The sequence below is a fragment of the Crocodylus siamensis genome, chromosome 3 (assembly GCF_052110815.1).
Source record: "Crocodylus siamensis isolate JL-2025a chromosome 3, ASM5211081v1, whole genome shotgun sequence".
Taxonomy (NCBI): domain Eukaryota; kingdom Metazoa; phylum Chordata; order Crocodylia; family Crocodylidae; genus Crocodylus; species Crocodylus siamensis.
In genome coordinates, this window is record NC_143397.1 from 240,618,555 (window position 1) to 240,636,759 (window position 18,205).

Genomic DNA, 18,205 nt, shown 5'->3' on the forward strand with positions numbered 1-18,205 from the left:
TCATCTCCAAAGACTATCTGAAAGTTGTTCCCAATGATTTCAATACAATGCAAGCTCTTAAGGAACCAATGAAGTGTTTAAACTGTATTGCCACATCTGAATGCTTGTGCTCCCACATTGATTCTCCAAGCTGGATCTTACAAGAAGCTGTTGTTTAAGGAACACCGACTTCAAATATTCATGCCACTAAAATGAAAATGTGGTTCAAAACCATACATAAGGAAAATGCTAGGCTCTGTCACAGGGTGTGTCAAAATACTGTTATCAAAAAGCAAACAAACAATACCAGCTGAAGACTTGCACCACTTTAGATGACATCAGGTAAGAGATGAAGGACACTAGGTTTATTACTTTTATCATTTACTTATAAACTATATTATGTGTGTGGGAAGAGGAGCCAGAAAAATCTTGGCATTGCAACACTTAACCCATAGGTGCCCGGCCTGTGGGAGTGTAGAAATTTACTAACAAGACCATAAATAATAGTGTAGAAATTAACTATAAAGCAGGCTCAGTGCTTCAAGGACAGGCTGATAAGACACAGGCCTAATTGCCTTGAAATCTGAAGCAAAGATACAGCTCTCCTCCTTATTAGTTAGCATGCAGCCAAAAAACAGTTTTAACAATTAGTTTTCTCACACTGACCTGATACCTTGTTTTCTTTCACAGTGAAAAATTCCCACCTGCGCACGCATCTTGTCTGTAAACTATAAATCGCCTCTAACAATTTTATTCGGGGCCTCTGAGCTTGCTCAAGGTGCTCAACATGCTGAATAAATTTTGATACTGACAGCGACTCCGTCTTTGGAAACAGCTCTGCAAGGGGTCACAAACTCCTCAGCAGGAGCCTCAGCACTGAGTTGGACCCTCCCGGTCCCTGAGTGCAGGGGCGTCCGCCTGGGGAAGAGCCTGAGAAGGGATGCTCGGGAACCAGCTGAGCTGGGAGCCTCTTAAACAGCTTGCTACGTTTCAGACAGCAGCTCCATAGGTCAGTATTAGGAGGCACCTATTGCAGTTGAATTGAAACCGCTCCTGTCCTTAATTCTAATACCCTGAGAACAACTTAAACAGATGACAACGCTGAGAAAAATTCTGCCGAGGGGAAGGATGGCAGCAAGTCTCACCAGCAGTGTCAATAGCGCATTCGATGACTGGAAAACCTGGTAGCCAGATCAGCCGGGCGCGGCAGGTGTGTTTTACTGGAAGTGATCTGATTTAGGACGGGGCAGAGACTGGGGCTGCTGCTGCTCCCCCTCCCCGCCCAGCCACACACACTCCACTGCTGGAGCCCAGGAGACACTTGGCAGCGGCTGTCAGTACGTCCCCAAGCCCTGCACAGCTGGGAGCTAGGGCCCACATCTGGAAGTGCACAGCTAGGTTGCCCCTGCCCCCCAGTAGCCGAATGGTGCCGGGCGCAGAGCCCGCTAAGAAGGGCTCGACGGCCACGTGGCGCGGCGGCCGCGGGCAGGTAATGACGTTACAGGGGGCAGGGCTGGAACGCTTACTCCAACACTGCGCAGGCGCAGCGCGCCCCCATGCTCACGAAGGGAACGGGAGGGCTGAGCGGCGGAAGTGACGTGAGGGAAGCTGCGGTGCTTCCGGTGGGCGTGACGCGGAACTGGGCTGCAGAGGGGCCGAGCGGGGAGGGCGGCGCGGCTGGAGCGCCCCCCGCGGCGGGCTGCGAGGAGCGCCAGGCCCGGCCCGGCCCCGCCATGAACATCGACGTGGAGTTCCATATCCGCCACAACTACGCGTGGGGCCGCCTTCCCGCCAGCGTCAAGCAGGTACCGCTACCGGGGGGCCGCGGCGGGGGGCAGGCCTGGGGCGCGGGGATGCCTCGGGGTCCTGGCCCCGAGGCTCCCAGGCGTGGGGCTGCCCACCCTCAGCGCCTAGAGACCGTCAGCTTCCGGCACCCAGCCTGTGCAGGCTGCCCTGGGGCAGGCGTGACGGAGCTGGGGGTTCACGGGGATGAAGTTGTAGAGCACCAGGTTTTCCCTTAGCTCCTTTGGTCGGAGGAGTTCTGCCTCCTGTCCAAGCGGCGGCTGGAAACATAAATCCTTTGCTGTAGGGGAAGGGTGCGGCGAGAGATACGAATGGTGTCGGTTTTGGGGCAGGAGCAGGGGGAAGGGTCTCGCAAGAGGTGTCAGGTCCGGAGTCCTTGACTTAAGGCTTGAAGAGCTGGTTTGTACATCTCCCATTCCTGCACCGCGTGTGTGGGACCCCACGTACAGGTACTCGTCACCTTGCGTCATCCCGTTTTATTATTACGTCGCTGATCTGTTTTAGGATGTGCTTGCTTAATGTCACGCAATGTTTGGCTATAACGTGGTTTGGCTGCTGCCTGCTAGTGACACGATTGGGGTCGCTTAACATCATTTTGCTTAATGTCACATTTTTCAAGGACGTCACTACGACGTTAAGCAAGGAGTAGCTGTACCAGCAAAAGAGCATGGGAACCTGCATCTGGATGAAGCTGGTTTAGTGTCAGTTGGCTGGTATTTAAATCATGGATGTGGATAAAAAATGTGTTTAACAGGCTTTTTTGAGGACCAGCTGGAGCACCTCTGGCTTCTTTACTATTCATTCCATCCAGGAAGAGCACGCACCAAGTGCACGTGATGCTTCCTCAGCCTGACGAAGGGTATTTAAACCTGAAAGCTTGCTAAGAAGAATTTTTCCAGCTATTTGAGTTGGTCTGTTTTTGAACATTAGGAAGTTTCAAAGTTTGCTGTCTGTGAAAGATGGCAGCCAGGACTTTCTCCACTCTTTGGATGCCTGTGAAGACCTGGAGACTGTACTGCAATGAAGTTCTCTTCCAGTGGTGAAAACATAGACAGAAATGTCCTTACTCTCAGAACAAGCTGTCCAGGGAAGTCAAGTAATCTCCTTCAGTGGAAGTTTCCAAGAATGAATCAGGATCTGTCTGGGATTGGTTAGGAGCAATGAATGCATCCTGCATCTATGAAGGGAGTTGGAATAGACCGGGCTGCTTAAACTCCAACCTGGGGGGCAAGTGCAGCCTGTAGAGACATCATATCTGGCCTGTGGGGCTCCCCATGCGGCAGGAAACGTGGCGGTGGGGGAGTAGTAGTAATTGATACAGCTACCGTCCACCCTGCCAAATTGCCAAACTCCAGCTAGGCCACGCCCTCCCCTGCATCTGGATCCAGGCCAGGCCATGCCCTCATGACCACCCATGGGATCTGGCCTGCAGACAGATGGGGCACTGCCTGTCTGGCCTGCAGGAAGAGGAGTTTGAGAACCACTAGAACAAATGGTGCTTAAGGTCCCTTCCAGTCCTGTAACTGTCTTGGGCATACTGCAAAAATCAGATTATTTACTGGAATTGGTTAAGTTCAGGTTGCAAGAAATTGTTGTTTTGCAGTGAGGTGGGGGCGGTGAATCAAAGCTTTTAAAAAGTCAGCTATACAGAATCAGTTTTACAACTTGCATTTGAAGCATTTTTCAAACATTTATTGAAAAGAATACAGCAAAATTTAGAAGAGTTTACTATAACTGGTTCAACCACTTTAATCATTACTATTTTCTAACCACTTCCTAGAATTTTCATAAGTTCAGATTCCTCAATGACAATAAGACAGGGGTGGAAGGAAGTGTCATTGAGGAATCTGAACTTATGAAAATTCTAGGAAGTGGTTAGAAAATAGTAATGATTAAAGTGGTTGAACCAGTTATAGTAAACTCTTCTAAATTTTGCTGTATTCTTTTGAGGAATCTGAACTCTAGAATTCTGAACCACTTCCTAGAATTCCTCAGATAGGACAATAAGACAGGGGACAAAACAAAGGAAGTAGTAGTATCTTGAAAAATCTCACAGGAGTATTGTCAATTGAAGAAATTAAAACTAAATAAGAGCATGTAAATAAACCCATTGACAGTAAGAAAGAAGGATGGTCTTGTGGTTATCTTTAGCTTAGGGTCATAAAAGACCTGCATTCATTTCTTGGGTTTGCCACATCTCTGTGACATGAGGCAAGTCTTACTCTATCCTCTGCTTCAGTTAACCCATTTTTAAATGGATAGCAGTTCACTATATTGCAGGGCCAGTATGAGAATAAAATGTAGTAGTGATTGTGAGGTGCTCTGATACTGTGATAAGATTTGGAAGAATATGCTAGGCATCTTTATCCAGAAATATGTACAAAAGTATGTGTGTGGGAAGCGGGGGTAGGGGATGTCAGCAAGTAAATGTGACAGCCTGCTGAGAATCTCAGGTCTGCTGCTGGGAAGAGTGCCAGGATTTGCCCCTAGTTGCTGCTGGGAGTTTAGTTTCATCGTTCATTCATGTTATACAAAAAGATGCATCAGTCTGGTTAACGCATGTCTGATATGTGGCAGGGGGTCTCTGTTTCTTACAGCATTTTTCTCTAACCTGTAGTTGGTGCCCTGTTGTCTAGTTTGTTTTTGTTTTGTTGTCATCCTTTATTTCAAATAACCATAGTTGTTCTGCTGCTCTTCACTGGCTTTCCCAGCATTGTCCTAGCAATATGGAAAGGATATAATTCTTGACAAGGATATAAACCTTGGCCAGAGCTCTGCTGTTGCATCATCAGTAGACTTGCTTCCACACCAAGCATCACTGGGAAATTTGTAAAGACTGGTAGAAAATGGGGAAAGCAGTGTTGCATCTGTTTTATGTTTGGTTTGCTGTTGAAAGGATGAGGAACTTGGGTTCTAATTTTGCAATCAGTTTTGTGTGTGGGTGGAGTCCTCTGTATACATGGTGTTGGTATAAAGCTTGTGCAGATCCAGACATGTAGTTTCAAATAAATTGGGACCTTAATTTATTATTGAGCAAATGAAAGTCTTAACGTTTGTAGAAACTGATTCTTTTGACCGCCAGACTTCTTGGGAAAACTTCTTACTTGACATCAATGTAAAGAATGTTCACATTCAAAGTTGCCTTACTTTCCTGAAACCTGGCTAACCTGCTCTTACACAAAATTTCACAGGTTTGACAGAGGCAAGCCCAAGATGCTGACATTTAAGATGCTGAATACATTCTATTGAAATGGTTAACGCTTCACAGGGTGCTTAGTCATGCAAAATGTGGGCCATCAAACTGTTTCTGGGATCTGATATTCCTTTTTGATGAGGATGGTGGGGAAAGAACATCTGTAAAGGCACAACTTAAAATATTCAACATGAATTCAGCTGGATTGTGTAAGAGTAGGTATATCTTTGTAACAGCTAAGAATTCTGTAAGTTACATTTTTAATGCATCTCTCTGGTACCAGTGGCTTGACTATTATATTTCCTAGGGTCTTGGAAACTCTCAGAAGGAATATGAAAAGCAGGTTGTACTCTATAGTATTCGCAATCAGCTACGATTCCGAAATAATTTAGGTGAGTATGGTAGTGTAACAACTTCAGACAGATGCTCATTCTACTCCATACTTATTTTCATGCTTTTAGAAGCTATTAAAGATCACAAGATGTATGTCACTGAAAACTGGCCCTGTAAGAACCAACCTTATATTGGAGTTTTAATGGAAGAGTTAAGTAACAGCATGGCCCTAAAAGGATGCATCCCACTAGAAAAAGTCCTGAGATGCACAGGAGAGAGAATTCCATGCTTCTGAACCCCTTGAACGATCATTTCTGGGCTGTTTGGTCCATGCTGTTTTAGAATTCCCATTGGCTTCATGCTCGCTTCATTCACTTTCTCCTTTTTTAATGGGTAAAACTTCCACAGCTGGAAAGATGTTTTGCTGGCATCTCCATTTACCTAGTTTATTTTATCCTCTCTGGGATTTGTTTCCAGTGGAGTAGCATGCTTTCTGCTGAAATTGGATTTGTAGGAAAATGAACTGTGGGCTAATTCTATTCTTGCAGAGTATACAGAATTGTTTTTTGCGGTATAATCTTTAAAGTCAACTAAAATATAACAATAAATTATTATCCTTGGGTGCTCAGCATTTTCTTTGGAAATTTTACTCACGATAGGGTTAATTATTAAATTCATATAACAATCTCCAATTTCAGCCTGATCTTGAAGTTCTGTGCAGTCATGGTGCTTACAGAAGTTAATGAGGGTTGTGGTTGCTTAGCCCCTCTTCGGTTAATGTAATACCATTTGAGACAAGAAGGTGGAAGAATATTAATATGTATCTTTTTTTTTTCCAGTTAAGCATGTAAAGAAAGATGAACGCAAGTACTATGAGGACCTGTTAAAATACAGTAGAGATCATCTCATGTTGTATCCTTATCATTTGTCTGACATCATGGTGAAAGGTCTGAGGATAACACCATTTTCTTATTACACAGGAATAATGGAGGTGAGTCTGGGGACATAGTTAAAACAAAACTTTTAGTAGAGATGCACTGATAAAGATTTGGGCAAATACCAGTGGGTGATTTATTAACCAGCCATATTGCTGATACCAAGCCAATTGCTGATGTGCGCCCTAGCAGCTTGGAAAACAGTGTCCTGCTGGTAAGTCTGTTGAGGAAAGGGTGTGGGGGGTAGATCAAGGCACTCGCAGTGAGGGAGGGAGTGGGGTAGGGGCAGGTGGGGTGCAGGAGCTGCACCTAGTCTGGAGAGCCAGGAAGAGGCTGGTGCAGCCTCTGATCCCCAGTACACAGTGGCAGTCTGCCCTTGCCCCAATCCAGGGGACGTGTGCCGCCCCCCTCCCCCAAAATAAAAAAAACCGCTTTTCCTGGGGGGTGCACAGCAGCAAGAGCTGTCACCCCCCCGCGCCCTGACAAATTACAGCTCCGTCTGTGCCCCTGCCCCAGCCATACTCTCTCTCCCTCACCGTGGGGACTTCTATCTGCATGTGCCCACCACTAACTTACTGGCTGGACACTGCTCTGCCAGCTGCTGGGCTGCATGCGTGCATGTGGCATTTATTGGTGACATTATTGCCTACATCAGCAAAAAAAGCCGATTGCTGATGATGTCAATTTTTAGAGGTGTGCCAATACATCAGTCTCGTAACGGATCAGCACTGATATAGGGAAAATTGACAGTATCGGAAATTGGCTTTTTTTTGCCTCATGTGGCTGATAAATTGCCTGTGCATGCACACAGCTGTAGCATATACACGGAGAGGAGCACAGCCTAGTAGCTTGGAGAGCAGTATCTGGCTGTTAAGTTGGGGGGGTGAGATCGAGGCCCCCATGGTGAGGGAGGGAGTGGGGGATGAGATGCAGCCATGAGCAGCTCATCAGCGAGGTGGGGGGACAGCTTCTGCTGCTGCGTGCCCCCCAGGATGGCACAGGGCAGTGTGACCTGGATCTGCATGTGGTGCAGTGCAGGCTGTCACTGTGGGCTGGGGCAGGGCTTCTCTGGGCTCTTCCTGGGGTGGGGCTGGGCCAGGCTGTGCTCAGGGTGGGTTGTGGCAGTGCTGGGGGTGGGTGGGCTATGGTAAATTTTGGGCTGGCTGCAGCCTTCCCCATTCACCTTCCCAGCAGCCCCAACCCAGCCCCCCTGCTGGGAAGAGCCTGGCACAGCCCCAGCCCCAGCCCCAGCCTGCAGTGGCAGCCGGCCCCACACAGATCTGGGGGCACATGCCTCCCATGCCCTCCCAGGGTATGCGCAGGGCAGGAGTCCACCCCCCCTGCGCCCCTTAGACGAGCTACTCACAGCTCCGTCCCTCACCCTGCCCTGGCTGAGCAGTGCTTCCCCCTCACTGCAGGGGCCTCAATCTGCCCCCTCCCCCACGCTCCCCTCACAAGACTTGCCAGCCTGAAGCTGGTCTCCAAGCTGCCCAGATGCATATTGGAATTGGATTGATATCGGCTGATATGGCTCCTTAAAAATCAGCCCTTGGTATTGGCCCAAAAAATCTCTATCAGTGCACCCCTATCAATTTTCTTTGTATCGGTGCTGATACTATATGGACTGATGTATTGGTGCACCTCTGTTTCTAACAATAGTCTTGTGATCCTTATGCTTTGCAGCTTCTACTCATGAGTAGCATAAAGGAAAGTTTCTGCAGGGCTGTGTTGGCACCTGTGTTGCCTAACCTCCAGATAACCTTGTAAAACCAGAGCTGTTGGGGGAAAATTTTTTTCTTCTGAGCCCCCACTCCTTTTTTGTTGTTGTCCCGAGCTGGAATGAAAAATCCCATATTTTTTAAACTGAAAATCCATAAACAATTAGACCTCTAGTAATTTGCTTGTCAGGTTTTTCTGGGACTTTTATGAAATGGTATGTAATTAATTTCTGGCTTCATGTACAAATAAGAACTTAGAACTTTCAGAAGAACAAACAAATTTGTCAGGCTGCATTTCCCTGTCCTTCCCCCAATGGCTAATTCTTATCTTTTGATTTGGGTTGAAAAGATGCACACACAAGCTTGCCTACCTCAAATGAGATTTTTTTTTCTTTTTTTAAAAGGATATAATGAACAGTGAAAAAAGCTATGATTCATTACCCAACTTTACTGCTGCTGACTGTGAGTATTACCTGATGTGTTCTTACTCTTAGGGAATTAAAGTGCAGTATCTGCAGATTATCTGTTTGAAGACTACAGCCTCTTTATAGCTGAATAATCCTTCTGAAGTAAAATTTATGTCCTCACTGTAGCATTAGACAAGATGATAGGTAAAAGGTGGGACCCAGGCTCTAACCACACTCACAGATATGCTAGCTAGCCTGGGTGAAAAGCACCACTAATTTCAGGAGAGAGGATTTTGTGTGCGAGTAGGAGCAGGGTGTTGGGGCAATACCCAACAGCATTCTTTTGACCTACAGGCTATAATCATAATTTCAGAATTGATCTGGGTTCTTGGGTAAAGAGTGCACTGAAAGGTGAAAGTCAGTCAGAAGGGTATGAGGAAGTGAAGTCTCAGCCTACAAGATATGTGATATGTTTTGGAAGTTCTGCTAAGTCTGTATGGTAAGAAATTTGTGTGAAGAAAAAAAAAGTGCAAGACTCTTTCTTTTATTACCCATCTTCCCGGTTGTTTCTGTATACATTTCCTCTTCAATGTGACATGGTGTTGAGGGGTCAATGGATAACACCAGCTACCTGCCAAACTGCTCATATATTATATTGGGTTAAAGAAAAGCTGCCTTTCAGTTCCTTCTTGGAAGGAACATTGTTATGCTGAAGTACAAAAGAGGATATTCTAGAGTTTTGGACCCAAAAAATCTATAGGTTACTTTAGAAGCGATTTTAGTTCAATGACTCCTGTAAAAGTAGCTAGTTATATGTAATATTTCCTTATGGAGGCTTTGTACAAAACATTAACACTGAACAACTGATTTTTATGTTTGATTCTGGTTTGTATTTGGGTGCAGGAGAATAGCCTAAGTGGTAGTACATAGATCTGGCAGTGGAGAAATTGCAGGTTCAAAGCCTCACTTCCCAGTTGGGGGTTATACTAGATGACCTGTGAGGTTATCTTGATCCTGTGGTTCTGTGCCTTATTTTTATCAAAGTGCTTTTTTGTTGCTCTTTAACAAGTTTTCTTTGCATCTCATATAGGAGACTTGGCTTCCAAATGTTGGGGCATTTCTGTGGTTTGAATAGAATTTATGGAAAATGTTCAGGGAATTAATGTAAAATGTTCCAGCCCTATGTCCAGTCGAAATTGGGAAGCTATTTCTAATTGTACTGTTGAATAAATAGAACGTGCTTGGCTATTAGGTTTTTAGCAAGGAGTAGTAACTACTGTGGTTTACAGGGAGAGCAAGAGACGCTTGGAAAGTATCTACTACAAGAATACCTAGTGTTACAACTCTTCTCTGTGCAAGTGGCTATCCTGAATATATTGGTGCTATCTCACATGTGTAAGAATTGCTGGATTGAATTTTGGTCAGAGAAAATGAACTTTTGTGTGGTTGTGTTTTCTTAATGTCCAGACTTCTAGCTTTTCTTAAAAAGAAACACATGACTAGTGTTTAGTACTGGCATAGTTTATTGCTATCAGTTGACTGTAAAGCCTGATAGAATTGCTTGGGGACCTTTTTTTTTGGCTCCTCTGGGTGTGTCCAGATGAGCACAGGTGTTTGTTTCCCTGGGGACAAGTAGCAGCTGTGCCATCGGTGCTGTGGCATGTGGTAGGTTACCTTGGTGGGGTTGGGGAGGTGGGGGCCAGCAACTGTTCTTGCCCTGGCAGCCTTACATGGGAGCCTCCCCGGGTTATAGCTATGGCAGGAAGCCTGGCTGACCAGGCTCCGGTTTTGGGTGCCACGTATGCTGCTGCCACATATGCTGCTCTGCTTTTTTTCAGCCTGGGTTTTTTTGACCCGCTGTGCTGCAAAGCATGAAACACCTGCATGTACAGTGCGTGGTGCTGCAGATGGGTCTGCGGTGCCACATTCCACACATCTGTGCTCATCTGGACACGGCCACTGTGTTTATTTTATGAAATGCTAACTTAAATGTTTACTTAATCCATGCAGAGGAAATGACTGGAATCAAGTTCTGCTTTTGGACAGACATGGGTCTTATTAAAATCAGTAAGAGCTCCATTTGCCACTTAATATTTTCCCTAATTAGAAAAAACAAACTATTGAAAACAATCCTAAGAGACTCAGAACTACTAAAAGTTAAAGGAGTAGGCTCTCACATCTTCAGCTTGCACTTTTCCAAAGGGAACTCAAACAATATTTACTTTTCAGGTCTAAGGCTACTTGGCATAGGAAGAAACCAGTACATTGACCTAATGAACCAGTGTAGGTCATCAAAAGTAAGTTTGTCTTGATTTCCTCTTCCCTGTGTTCCTGCCTTTTCATTCCTGCTCTTGACTTTAAAAAGCTGTTTTAGATGAGGGTTTTAAGACTGGGATGAGAGTGCCTCTAGTTTAAAAATCTGGTTAATCGGATGTAATACAGTATTTTAATAATTTAGTAATCTGTTTCTTTTGAATCTATTAAAATAAAATATGCTTTGCTTGTAGTTGAAAGAAAAGCCATACAAAAATAATTTCTCCTTCTTTATGCTCTACTTTTATAATTACTACTGTTCAGTGCTACAATTTGTCAAAAGCTTTCTATCCAGTTACTAGGAGAAGAATTAACTCTTTTCAGACTCTCATAAATCTGGACTAATTCCATTGGCTTCTGTGAATTATGTCAGATAAATACTACTATAATTGAACTTCCCCCAAAAAGTTATAATCAAGTAGTTAACATTAATTCTATTGGCATTTAAGACTCTTGTACTGTGGGTCAGCCTTCTTATGTGTGTAGTCTTGGTGAAAAACTTGTGATTGGTGTGTACATGATTACTTCATTAGACATTTTTTTTTTGGAGCTGAGGTTGCAACAATAGTTTCCTTTTTGAGACCTTAGTAAGTAATCCGTTGGTGCTTTCTCATTGGGTTAGCATAGCCACTTTTGTGTGCCAGATTTTGTTCAAAGATTTTGTAGACATTAGGGCTGGAAGGGACCTCAGATGATCATTGAGTCCAGCCTTCTGCCGCAGGGGCAGGAAGTCAGCTGGGGTCATAGGATCCCAGCAAGATAAGCATCCAAATTTCTTTTGAAGGTGTTCGGAGTAGGTGCTTGAACTGCCTCTGATGGCGGGCTATTCCAGACCTTGGGGGCTCAGACAATAAAGAAGTTCTTCCTTATGTCCAGCCTGAAACTGTCTTGGAGGAGTTTATAACTGTTCAACCTTGTCATCCCTTGAGGCGCTCTGGTGAACAAACGTTCCCCCAGATCCTGAGATTTAGTGTAGATTGAATGGATCAGAAGGTTTATGGGTACACTGTACAGAGCAAGAAGAATAAAAGTAATACAACAGTACCCTCTAGCTGCCCTTTCATGAACTGAAGTTTATAGTTGCTTCAGAGCATCCTTGAGAATACAACATAGACTACTGAGAATACAATATAGATGTTCCATATTAAAATAAATGGGCTACATTTTTTAAAGTGCATTGCCTAGTAATTAAAAAAAATTTCTTACAAAAATATTTATTTAATGTATACTATTTAGTTGTTTCTTAATCTCTTGCCATGTAGAGAAAATAATAGAACACTAATCCAATCTCAGTGGTTTAAGCCTGGGCTTAATTGTTGACATGGTTAAATAGAAATGTGTTTTATTATTGAAACTTTAGATTTCCATCGAGGTTTAACAGTAACTGTTGCTTTTTATTTTCCTGTTTTGATTGTATTTTGAGGGAGGAGGGAAGAGAGTGCTCTGTGTATATTAAAGATTATATTACTATGTGCATTCAGTGATTTTTATGATAGTATGGGTAAAAATTTAGTATAAAGCATTAGGAAATGCTTGAGTATGAAATACGTGGAAAATATGCTTTCATAAACATAAGGTTTTTATGGTATAAAAGGAACTGGTATTTGCTTCTGGTTACTACTAGAGATGTTAATGTGTACAATCTCAAATGGACTGTACCACTGCAGAAATTTTTCAGAAGGAAAACTGCTCGTGATCTGCTACCAGTAAAGCCAGTGGAGATTGCTATAGAGGCTTGGTGGGTGGTGCAAGCTGGTTACATCACAGAAGATGACATTAAGGTAACCTTAATACAATTTGTGTGCTAAATTGATTTAACCCTCGTAAGCATTAAGAGTGCAGGGAAATATTATAGATTAGGAGCTCAGTTTTATTTGAACAGTGTCTAGAGCATGTTGGGTGCTGATTTGTTTCCATGACCCTAAAATAATCTATATCTTCTAAATTTGAACTATTTTTAGAATTACTGCACCTGGATGGCTGTTACCAAGCATTCATAAACAACACTTATTTTAACCCAAACCTTACTTGTTGAATTATAGACATTCAGTGAGCTAAGTACTGCTTCTAGAAGAATTGTATATGCCTAATTTTGTGATGGCGATAGCTTATATACCACCAAGAATTAGAAAAAATATGCTAAACTTAAATCAGTGGCTTTCTTTATACTTTTTTTAGGGTTTTGGGGCATTTCTTAAGAAACATCCCATGGCTTTCTTTTTTGGAAAACATTACATATTATTATTCACCAATTTAAAGCTGAAAAAACGTGGGGTGACTGAATGTGAAAGCCCAGACAGATGCTTGAATTTCACGTTCTTTTCTTTTACATAGATCTGTACTACAACTGAGAAGTCTGCTATTGATAAGATCATTGACTCGGGGCCTCAGCTTGCTGGTTTGCTAGACTACAATGTAGTTCACAGTAAGTATTTATATATGCATTATGCTTGTTGTAGAATATACTAGTCCTTGGGTTTTCCTCTCTATCTCAAAGCTAGAGTAAAAGGAATGCAGAGTTAGAGCATTATATTTGCATAAAAGTTGGGGAAAAGAATAGGAAATAAAGCAGGTTAAGCATGGGAAGATGCATTTTAAATTAATTATAGACAACTGTTTTATAATTAGGTTTATAAATGATAGATTTCATGAAAAGAATATTGTTGATCCCCTTAGCAATGTCTGTTTTGTTTAACTATCATTCTTTGCTATTGAAATTGTACAGTTGGGTGCTCCTGCAGATACTGATATTAGTAAAACTCACAGGTAGGTAGGTCTAAGCCAGGAAGAGTTCGAGATGTCCTCATGGAAGCAGAGGGGAACACAAAATGACTAACACACTCTTCTGTTAAGATTTGAGCTAAAATATTGATGAAATTGGTGCAGGTGGTAAACCAATTTGCATGTGAAGCAGGCTGATATCAATGTGCATCAAATAAATGTAGGAGGATATTCAGCATTTACTAAACTGAATAGAACAAAAACTCTAGGAGGAGTGAGAGTAATTTTAGGCCCTCCATAAGGGAACGCTTAAAACTAACTGAACTTACTTGACATTGACTAGAGGTGCACTGATATATTGGTTTGGTACCGATAAAAGGGAAACTTACTTTATTGGCTTTTTTTGGCCCATGTAGCCAATAATGTTCACCGATTAATTAATTTTGGCTGGGCTCCCGGACACCATGTGCATGTGTGCAGCTGCATGCATGCACGTGGCCAGGAATGCAGCTGGGCAGTGTGGAGATCAGCTTCCTGCAGGTAAGTCTGTGGAGGGGAGGGGGCACAGATTGAGGCCCACATGGTGAGGGAGGGAGTGGGGCACGGGCTGGTGGCGCTGCCCAGCCTGGCTGGTGAATGGGACCTGGGGCCAGGGTGGGGAGTGGGATGGAGCTGTGGGCAGCTCATCCAGGGGGCATGGGGGGAGTGGCTCCCTGCCGCTGCATGCACCCCCTGGGGAAGGCCTGGGAGGGTATGCGCCCCTCCTGATTTGTGCACGGGGGAAGATGCCGGCTGCTTGCTGTGGGCTCAGGGCTCTCTGCTGTGCTGCCTTTGGCCTGGGGGCCCCATGCCAGGTGCACTCTTCTTGCCTGCCTGGCAGCAGTGGGCGGCAAGTTTTGCCCCCCACTTGGTGGGCAGGGGATGTGGGGGTGTGTAGCTGGTGTACTGCTCCTGGAGCAAAAGCAGCAGAGCAGAGAGGCTGCATCTGCTCTAGCCCCATTTGGCTCTGCTTTGGTTAAAAGCATCCCTGTGTTTAAAAATGGTGGCGGCGGCACTTAAACTAAAGCTTGTAGAATGAACTTTAGTTCAAGTGCCCCTGCCACCATTTTTAAGCACCAAGATGCTGATCCACCAGGATGATCTTTCCGGGTCCCGTTCACCCCCCTGACTGGGCAGTGCCTCCTACCCTGCTCCCTCCCTCACCAGTCTGCCACCCCAACAGACTTACCTGCAGGATGCTGCCCTCCATGCTGTCCAGCTGCATTCCTGTAAATCGGTTATCACATCAGTATTGGCTGATTTGACTGGCTATTGGTACTGGCTAAGAAAATCTTTATTGGTGCACCCTTAACGTTGACTCTTCATGAATATAGAGTTACAGGCTAAATGTGTCTGAGGGGAGAGAGAGGTACAAGCTCAGTATGCAAAAGCAATGCATCTAGTCTTGGTTTGCATGGGGATCTTGTTTGACGCAAGGGAAGAAAAAAGATGTGGACAGTTAATGCAGTGGATCACAAGTGGAATGGAAATTTGTGGGGAAAAGGGGGCTGACTGGCCCAAAATCTGATGTGCGTGTATACTGTCATGCATAGCAATGAGAGACTGCACCAGCTCTGAACACTGCACCTGAAGAAAGCAGCAGTAAAAAGCACCCCACAGTGGGCTGTCAGCTTGCCATGTGTCATCCTGGCCTGTGACAACAGGCTCTCTTGGACTACATGTGCTTAACAGCCTGTCTGGGTATGTGTTGCTGCCAATGCTGTGCAGGCTTGGTAGTATATTGCCCATAGTGTACTGTGTGTATCTCATTTTTAGAAGGCAGTGCAGTTCCTAACATACATAAACCATGAGTCCAGTCCAAAGTCCATTATTAAACCCATATTACTAAAATATGTGCAGCTGCAACTCAAACTCCTGCAGTATAAAACAGTGGGAACAAGCTTGTATGTTTGGCAGGCTGTTGTCTTGGCTTCTTACTGGTGAAAAAATGTTACTGTTTATCATAACTTTAATGCCAAAAAGAGTAGTAAAATGATTGGAGGGCAATGCCCTCCTGTGAGGCCATATCCTTGGCGGAATAAAACACTTTGAGTTGAGACTAAGCACTTAAATAATTCCTTTAAAATTGCATGCTGAAGTTTTCTTCTTTGCTGTGCTCCATTTGAAATATGAGTTGTCTGGTCTAAGGTCAGAGAAACCATGAGTCGGACACAAAATATACTGGGTCATCAAGGTTTGTGTTTTATTAGGTCAGGATATAGTTTGCACAGAGATAACAGACTCTTAGGAAGTTACGCTGAAACATGTTTTCTCTGGTTCTTGTCCTTCAACTTCCTACTCCTTTAGCTTCGTCTATGTTGCACACTTAACCTGCATGATATCAGGATCTGAGGCAGGTTAGGCTAACCTAGGTGTGAGCATTCCTACTACAAAGGCCTGTCCATTTTATGTCCTGTGTTTCTGTCCTTGCCTATCTGTATCTGAGGCACACTTGTGCACCTTTGTGCCAAGGTGTGCTAGGATTCTTTTACAGTCAGTTGCAGAAGAGCTTGCCCATCCTGTGGGAAGGCCTTTGGAGGAGTCTCAGCTTTTGAGTAATTTTTAGCCTGTATACTCACTATAATGTGGGCAGATAACCTAGTTCTAACCCACATCTCCAGATGGCTGAACTAGTCCAGGTCTAAAGTACCTCAAACCATGGGTTAGATTTCTTTGTGTGGGCAGTGCTGGGTGTGAAGACTTTAACTTGTGTAAGCATTTTGGTTAATAGTGCAATGTAGACAATTCTCCTTTTTTTTTTTTTTTTTTTTGCTGCAGTAAACATGGTTGCGTCCGTTTGATTACCCTCTCACACCCTGTTAACTTCCCAGCCCCTGTTGTCTTTGAAGTGAATGTAGACCTTTGGGTTAAATTACATTATCTTTGTAGTGCAAGTACAAAATCTAGAAGTGTTTGTTTTTTTTGTTTTTTGTTTTTTTTAAATGTAGTGTCTGCATACTGTTTTACTTAATATTCTGGTCCAGGTATAGCAGGAGAACGATGAAAAAAATGTAGCCTCTAGTAGTGGTAGTGTTGGTGTTAAATTGTAGTCATGATCCAGATGGTCTAGGACATATAGAAGAGGCAAGGATTTTTTTGGGGTGTGATGTATACATTTCTCTCTCCAGCTGCACAGTTGGGGGGGAGATGAGCTTTCCAGCACAAGGTGCTCTTCTCTCAGATCATCTTCCACCTGAAAACCATTTTAAGAATCTTTCTACGCAGTTTGTCCAATAAAAAATAAAATATATATATTGGGCAAACTGCATAAAAAGATTCTTAATGGTTTTTGGGTGGAAGATGACCTGAGGGAAGGGTACCTTGTGCTCAAAAGCTTATCTAAAATCTCCCCCCTTAACTATGCAGTTGGTGTAATAAAAGACCTCCTCCAAAAAAAACCCAACCCTTGCTTCTAGTAGTATTGCTGTTACTTTGGGTAAATCTGACATGATTTTTCTTTCTAAAGGCTTGTATAACAAAGGATTTATTTACCTTGATGTACCAATATCTGACGACAGTTGTATAGCTGGTGAGTCTATATCTTAGTAATCATCCTTACGTTTTTTGGAGATCAGTTTGATACCTTTATGTTCCTTTGTCTTGGGTGCAGCTTGTGTGTTTGCATGAAAATGACTGACTTAAGCACCTCTTGATCTTGTAATATGGTTATAACAGCTGTCTGAAAAGTGTATTTCCTCATGCTGACATTAGCCCTTTTCAACGTTAGCCCTATATTTGTGTTTGTACATATCTAAAGTCATAGTTGCTTTAAATGTACGTAGATGTGAAACCATTGTTTAAAGCATAATTTAAACAAATGTCACTGTTTTTGTGTCTCCAGTAACTAAGTTTAGAAGGTCAGCCAAAAGCATGGGTTTTTTTTCAGTTGAGGCTAACACTTTTATTCATGTCTCTTGACTGGAGCCTAGAGTGCAGTCACTTGCATGTTGCAACAAATTGGTTAGTCCAGAATGTGTGTCTGCCCAGTGGATAAGTGAAGTCACAAACAGGTGTGGCTGATACTTGGAGACCTGATCAGGGTGGATAAAAATCAATGATTTTAAAAAGTTAAAGAGCATTTTTTTTAATCGTATATTTTTTTTATTTAATTGTATTTTTATATTTTTGTTAAGATGCTTTGAAAAAAAAAAAACCTATGTAAAGATGGTTTTAATTTAAGATATGTTAAAGCTCAAAGATACCATTATGGAACAGGAATTATAAGTTCTAATTATACACTATTTGAGATGATATATTCATATAGCCTTTTTAGAAAAGGTTTTTATAAAATAGGTCACAACAGGCCATGGACTATATTAGGGGCCCAATCTTATGGGGTTCCCAGAGGCTCTGCTATAGATTAGTAAAGAATAAAGAAAACCACTCTGCCCAATGGGATTCAGTGCTCAGTCTAGAAGATCCCATTTAAGCATCTCTGGATGCTTAGTTTTAGTTTTCCAACTGTGGATTTGTCTCCAGAGATAACATCCTTGTTAACAGCAGTATATGGAGATGAGAGATGAGACTTGATTACCTACCTATCAGCCCCTGTTGTCTCTGCAAGTTTGTGTATGCAGAGTCAAGCCTTTACCTTTCTCTGAAAGTGCAAAGTTTCAAAAAGTTAAATGAATAGAGGATATCAAACAACAAAAATGCACTTTTTGTTGAAAACAATGATTAAATTGAGGCTTCCCGATCAGTGGTTTAAATTGATTCGATTTAAATCAGATCCACCCTGGACCTGATTCAGCTCCTATGGGGGTC

General features: G+C 43.3%; 2 protein-coding genes across 4 annotated transcripts in view; one reads left to right on the top strand and one right to left on the bottom strand.

Moving 5' to 3' along the window:
- The window catches only part of ANXA13 (annexin A13), a 57,060-nt gene extending 55,346 nt beyond the window's left edge, over window positions 1-1,714 (bottom strand). The window contains exon 1 of the mRNA XM_090037713.1: window positions 1,506-1,714. Within this exon, the coding sequence (XP_089893839.1) occupies window positions 1,506-1,714 (209 nt within the window). The remainder of the gene's footprint in view (window positions 1-1,505) is intronic.
- Window positions 1,600-18,205, top strand: part of FAM91A1 (family with sequence similarity 91 member A1) — a 52,970-nt gene continuing 36,364 nt past the window's right edge. For 2 of the 3 annotated variants that reach the window (XM_090040607.1, XM_090040608.1), the window contains exons 1-8: window positions 1,600-1,784; window positions 5,283-5,367; window positions 6,148-6,299; window positions 8,366-8,423; window positions 10,598-10,665; window positions 12,349-12,462; window positions 13,016-13,106; window positions 16,908-16,970. In XM_090040607.1, the coding sequence (XP_089896733.1) occupies window positions 1,713-1,784; window positions 5,283-5,367; window positions 6,148-6,299; window positions 8,366-8,423; window positions 10,598-10,665; window positions 12,349-12,462; window positions 13,016-13,106; window positions 16,908-16,970 (703 nt within the window). In that variant the 5' untranslated portion in view covers window positions 1,600-1,712. Of the gene's footprint in view, window positions 1,785-4,973; window positions 5,191-5,282; window positions 5,368-6,147; window positions 6,300-8,365; window positions 8,424-10,597; window positions 10,666-12,348; window positions 12,463-13,015; window positions 13,107-16,907; window positions 16,971-18,205 lie in introns of all 3 variants that reach the window. The other variant, XM_090040609.1, reaches the window with a different exon arrangement.